Raw genomic sequence first — 6,290 nt, 5'->3', positions numbered from 1 at the left:
GAAGGAGTTATTTGGGATGAGTTTATCTCAATTTCACAAGTAAGCAGTGAGTGGAGGATGAAAGCTGATGAAAATGACTGTTCAGCTTGTGGACGGTGAAAAAGATGAAAGTTTTCTGGGAATATTTTCTTTTATAATTTTTTCGAAATGCTCTGCAAATAGTGTTTGGTTGCCAAAAAATTAAAGAAAAATTTTGATAGAGGAAAATCTACAAAAACTTAAAAGTTTTAACTTTTAAACATTGAAACATATAAAAAATAAATATTTAAAAAAAATTCCATGTCATAAAAAAATTCGCATCATTAAAATTTATACATATGTAATGCCATGTTTTGAAAATAAAGGTTTTTTAACAGTCGTAACAGCCACATCATCAGTTTTGTTAGTTTTTATCAGTCAATGTTGGTTAAAGGGTCTAATTGATTAATTTTTTCAATTGAAGGGTTCAATTGAGTGCAAAAAAATCAAAGAGAATTAACTGATCTTTTTTTTTTTAAATTCAAGGATTTTTATACCATTAAGCCTATTATAATTATTGTATGTTAAGTTAAATTTTTTTCTTTTCAAAGTAACATCATAGTTTATTTTTTATATAATTTCCAAATTTGTATATTGTTTAAAAATGAAGAAAAAATATTCTTATTAATGTTACAATAATTAAAAATACATCAATTAAAAATTAAATACGTAAAATTATATGCAAAGGAGATAAATATTAAAAAGTAATTAAATTAAATTATTGGTTGTATTATTTCATTATAGTTGTTATTGATATTGAACGTGATATATTTTTACTAAAGTCTCCTTTCTCTCTTAGTCATGCACGTTCCTTGCCAGATTTTGTTATCCAATGGGTATGCGTCATGCATGCCGACATTAGTCGAGGAGATGCACTTGGTTTGAACAATGAACAATAAATAGAAATGAATTCTTTATCGTTGAGGTACACAACAATGGATCCTTTTTTCCAATTAACTGCCGTTGCTATCTTTCTCTCAATCGTTTTCTACAAAGTATTGCTTGGAAGGGAAAAGAGCAATGCAGGAAGTAGTAAACGTATGGCCCCTGAACCAGAAGGTGCATGGCCAATTCTTGGCCACCTCCACCTATTGGGCGGCAGCGATCAGCTACTGTACCGAACACTTGGAGCAATGGCTGATAAGCATGGACCTGCATTTACAATCCGACTAGGCGCACGCCGTGCGTTTGTGGTTAGCAGCTGGGAAGTGGTAAAGGAATGCTTCACCATTAATGATAAAGCACTAGCTTCACGTCCTACCACAGTAGCTGCAAAGCACATGGGTTACAACTACGCTGTGTTTGGATTTGCACCTTACACCCCATTCTGGCGTGAGATGAGAAAAATTGCAACGCTCGAACTCCTCTCGAACCGCAGGCTCGAGATGCTCAAGCACGTTCGCATTTCTGAAGTTGAGATGGGGATAAGAGAACTATACAATTTATGCTATCACAATGGCTCCATTCCTATACTTGTTGAACTTAAACAGTGGTTTGAAGACCTCACACTTAATGTAGTTGTTCGAATGGTGGCTGGAAAACGTTATTTCGGTGCTTCCGCTGTCTGTGACGATGGCGAGGCAAGAAGGTGTCAAAAGGCGATAAGCCAGTTCTTCCATTTAATTGGCATTTTTGTTGTTTCAGATGCACTTCCATTCCTTTGGTGGCTGGATATGCAGGGGCATGAGAAGGCAATGAAAAAGACGGCCAAGGAATTGGATGATCTACTTGAAGGCTGGCTTAAGGAGCATCGTCAGAGAAGGATTTCTGGTGGAATCAAGGCTGAAGGGGACCAGGACTTCATTGATGTAATGCTGTCCCTTCAAGAGGAAGGTGGACTCTCAAATTTTCAGTATGATGCTGATACAAGCATTAAGTCAACCTGCCTGGTATGTTTGAATTGATTTCCGAGTTAGATTTTCGGTCATATTTGTTTTCCCAAAAAGGTTTTGGTTGAGCATGCTATGTTGTTAGAAATGATTCATTTTGGGCTTGCTCTTGACTGGTGTGGCATGTTCAAGCACTCGCAAACAGTTTATATATAGGACTGTTTCTCCATAGCTGATAAGCTAAACTGATCTTGTATGGTATGGCAAGCTTATTTATAGATTAATGTCCTTATCAATTTTGATGTAGGCATTGATCCTTGGTGGCAGTGATACGACAGCGGGGACATTGACATGGGCCATTTCGTTGCTGTTGAATAATCGTGAGATGTTGAGGAAGGCTCAGGATGAATTAGATCTCTATGTTGGCAAGGAAAGGCCAGTGGATGAGTCTGATATAAAAAATCTTGTGTATCTTCAAGCCATCATCAAAGAGACCCTACGCCTTTATCCAGCCGGTCCTCTGTTGGGACCCCGGGAAGCCATGAACGACTGCACCGTTTCCGGCTACCATATCCCAGCCGGCACACGTTTGGTCGTAAATGTATGGAAAATTCAAAGAGATCCAAGGGTATGGCCAAATCCATCAGCATTTGCACCAGAGAGGTTTCTCACAAGCCATGCAGATATCGATGTTAGAGGTCAACAGTTTGAGCTCATTCCATTTGGCTCAGGAAGACGTTCATGCCCTGGAGCATCATTTGCTCTCCAAGTTCTGCATCTCACACTTGCTCGTTTTCTTCATGCATTTGAACTGTCAACTCTCTTGGATCAACCTGTTGATATGACAGAGAGTCCTGGTTTAACCATTCCAAAAGCCACCCCACTGGATGTTCTACTTAAGCCACGTCTCCCTACTAAGGTCTATGCATCATAAGATTGGTAATGGAGGATAATTGGCGATGTGATTCAAGTAAACTAAGAACAACTAAAATGGGATCTCTTTTAGTTGATACCGTTATAAGATTTAATACTGCAGTTTCCGGTCTTGCTTTTGTCTTTCTTATGAAAACCCAAAACGATGTTTTAAACTTGAAATTGAAATTAGTAATTCGTGGTATTGAATAAACACAATTTATAAAGTTGTTAAATCGTGGGCAAATCTTATAAGGTGATAGTGTTATTGCTTATTATAAATTTATTATTTAGAATTATGATCAGGATAAATAAGTATTAAAAATTAAATATATTAATATACCAGTTGAAAATATAAAATTAAATATATTGATGTGATTTCTCATTATTTAAATAACAACATGAAATTTATTATTTATCTTTTTTACACATAGTTGACTTTGTTAACATGAGACATTTTCAAAGTATCAATATTAAACATTATCTACTTAGAGCCTAGGTTTCATTTGTTATTATCTGTTTAAGAGCTGTACTGGCTGCCGAAAGCACAACAAATATATGAACTTAAATGTCTTACATTTTTTTGTTCATTTGACACACTTTAATAATCTTCAAATTCAAGCTTAAAATATCATTTCCCAGATTCCCAACCATTACTCAAATACTCTTGATTTCTTCATCCAAGAATATCCAAGCCATAATGGATTTTGATTTCCTCCTTCCCTACCTAAACAGTAACATTGCAGGAGTCTTTGCTATACTGCTCTCCTTTTTCCTGGTAATTAGCCGGTCTAGAAAGTCTTTGAAGGATCGGAAACCACCAGAAGCTGCCGGTGGATGGCCTTTAATCGGTCATCTCCATGTTCTAGCAGGATCCAAGCTTCCATACTTGGCACTGGGAGAGTTAGCCGATAAGTATGGACCGATATTTTCCATCCGGATCGGGTTACACCCAGCTGTGGTGGTCACCAGTTCGGAGCTGGCCAAGGAAATTTTTATCAAATATGATGTAGTAGTGTCCTCACGGCCCAAACTTACTGTCGGCAAGCTCCTGGGCCATAACTATGCCAACTTTGGTTTCTGCCCTTATGGTGCATACTGGCGTGAAATGCGCAAAATAACAGCCTTGGAGCTTATGTCAAACCGGAGGCTTGAGCTTTTGAAACACATTAGAGCCTCTGAAGTGGAAAGCTCGGTGAAAGAGCTGTACGAGCTATGGGCGAAGAAGAAAGTTGAGTCAACCCATGTTTTGGTTGAGATGAAACAATGGGTCGGGAACTTAAACCTGAACGTGATTCTTAGGATGATTGCAGGGAAGAGGTTTTTTGGTGCTGTTGTGGCTAGCGATGAGAAAGAGGCAGGGAGTTGCAGGAAGGCCATGAGGGAATTTTTTCATTTCTCAGGGTTGTTTGTAGTAAGGGATGCGATCCCTTTCCTTGGGTGGTTAGACTTGGGCGGCCATGAGAAGGCCGTGAAGAAAACTGCAAAGGGATTGGATAGTATCATGGAAGAATGGTTAGAGGAGCATCGCATGAAAAAGGAATCTGTTGGCGAGGAGGATAAGGGAGATCATGACTTCATTGATGTGCTGCTCTCTGTTCTTCAGGGTTTGGACCTCTCAGGATATGATGTTGATACTGTCATTAAAGCAACCGCCCTGGTATGAATGAATTCTTTGTAATTATATGATTCAAAGGTGGTTTTTTTCAATCATCAGATTCCCAACAAAACAAGAAGTTGAAAACATCAATTGCTAGCCTCAACCTTGTTTTAATGGTCATAACATAATTGTGTGCATGCGTGTGTTTTTGCTTTAGACATTGCTTGTAGGGGGCACAGATACCGTAACAGTGACGATAACTTGGACACTTGCACTATTGCTGAATAACCGCCATGCTTTGGAAAAGGCTCAAGAGGAATTGGACACACAGATTGGCAAGGGAAGACTAGTAAATGAATCGGATATCAATAAGCTGGTGTATCTCCAAGCCATTGTGAAGGAATCATTACGCTTGTACCCTGCTGGACCACTGGCTGGTGCACGCGAATTCGATGAAGACTGCACCGTGGGTGGCTACTTCGTGCCTAGAGGCACCCGATTGATAGTAAACATTTGGAAGCTACAAAGGGATCCAGGAGTATGGTCCGATTCCTTAGAGTTCAAGCCTGAGAGGTTTCTGACCAGCCACCAGGACATTGATGTTAAGGGTCAGCATTTCGAGTTCATTCCATTTGGTGCAGGTAGAAGGTTGTGCCCAGGGATAAGCTTTGGCCCGCAAATGACACAGCTGGTCCTGGACACCTTCCTCCATGGGTTCCACATCTTGACTCCAGCAAATGGAACTGTTGACATGACTGGGAGTCCAGGTCTAACAAACATCAAAGCCACCCCACTTGAAATTCTCCTCAAGCCACGCTTATCTCCTAGTCTTTATTAATAATCATCTTCAAGTGGAATACAGGGCTTTTTATTTCTTTACGACATGACAGCAATCAACGGAAGGCCTGTTTTCATAGAATAAGCTGCTAATCAGAGTCCCACAGTTCCTCTGTCCTTTGAAATACCATTTTGTATGATTTTTTTTTTAATTACCATACTTAAAAATCTTTTTGATTGAATTTTAATTACAGTACTTGTTTCTATGCTTTACTGGCATCTAGCATGTCTAGATAACGTCCGTCTAAATTCAGAAATGCTTTTGGTTTCTTTCTGTTTTCGGCTTCACTAAAGGATAAGAATACGAACAAAAGGTCAAACCAACAACAGTATTAAAACAAAGTTTCTGCTTTTTATAGTGCTAAGAAAGATTATCATCATTTGCTTTACTGAATCCTAATTAATTTAAAATAAAAACTTTTAGACTATCTACCCTAATAAAAGAATATAATATATGCCAAGTCAATATCACCCAACCATTGTCTTTTTGACGCGCAAGCGTCCATGAATATTTCTACCTGCTCCTATTCCAAAAAAATGGTAAATAATAAAGAAAGGGAAATCTACAATAACTTTTTCAATTGTAAAAGCTTGTTCACCAATCCTCACCACCTGCTCTTTACTCAACCATTACATAAATTTGGGTTTTACAAATAATTAAGAAATGCCATTAAATCAAGAAATAGCTCCGCACACGCCGTGCTAACTTGTTTTATATTAATTAATAATTTATTCACTATTTTGTAAACATTAAAGTATTTTGTCAAAAAATTGTTTTAATCTTTCAATTTTACATATTTTACTTACCTATTAAAGCTACAATTAATTACCATAAACATTCACACATCTCTAATTTAATTTATTTACAACAAATATGCAACAATTAATCAAAATTTAACACCCAATTACACGTTTAGCAAACACCAATTAATTCACACAAGCTACATACCTTAGTCGCAAGCAATCCATTCCATGGTAAGCTTCAATTAAACATTGTTAGTATAAAATACATGCTTCATACATCGTGTTATCAACCACCGTACGGACACTCATTAATATACCATAAATCAACATCAATTGAGCATAAAATCATG

At 37.7% G+C, this 6,290-nt stretch overlaps 2 protein-coding genes across 2 annotated transcripts; both read left to right on the top strand.

The window, feature by feature from the left end:
* Nucleotides 1-923: 923 nt before the first annotated feature.
* On the top strand, nucleotides 924-2,995 carry LOC108471489 (xanthotoxin 5-hydroxylase CYP82C4-like). Its single transcript, XM_017773101.2, has 2 exons — nucleotides 924-1,907; nucleotides 2,155-2,995. The coding sequence occupies exons 1-2, from the start codon at nucleotides 924-926 to the stop codon at nucleotides 2,779-2,781; spliced, it is 1,611 nt and encodes a 536-aa protein (XP_017628590.2). The 3' UTR covers nucleotides 2,782-2,995.
* A 272-nt stretch (nucleotides 2,996-3,267) lies between these two features.
* LOC108472735 (cytochrome P450 CYP82D47-like) lies at nucleotides 3,268-5,378 on the top strand. The gene is made up of 2 exons (XM_017774292.2): nucleotides 3,268-4,419; nucleotides 4,577-5,378. Exons 1-2 carry the CDS (start codon nucleotides 3,460-3,462, stop codon nucleotides 5,195-5,197), a joined length of 1,581 nt encoding a protein of 526 aa, XP_017629781.1. The 5' UTR covers nucleotides 3,268-3,459; the 3' UTR covers nucleotides 5,198-5,378.
* Nucleotides 5,379-6,290: the final 912 nt, after the last annotated feature.

The sequence above is a fragment of the Gossypium arboreum genome, chromosome 5 (genome assembly GCF_025698485.1).
Source record: "Gossypium arboreum isolate Shixiya-1 chromosome 5, ASM2569848v2, whole genome shotgun sequence".
In the NCBI taxonomy this organism is placed as follows: Eukaryota; Viridiplantae; Streptophyta; class Magnoliopsida; order Malvales; family Malvaceae; genus Gossypium; species Gossypium arboreum.
This window is presented reverse-complemented; position numbering and strand designations above follow the sequence as displayed.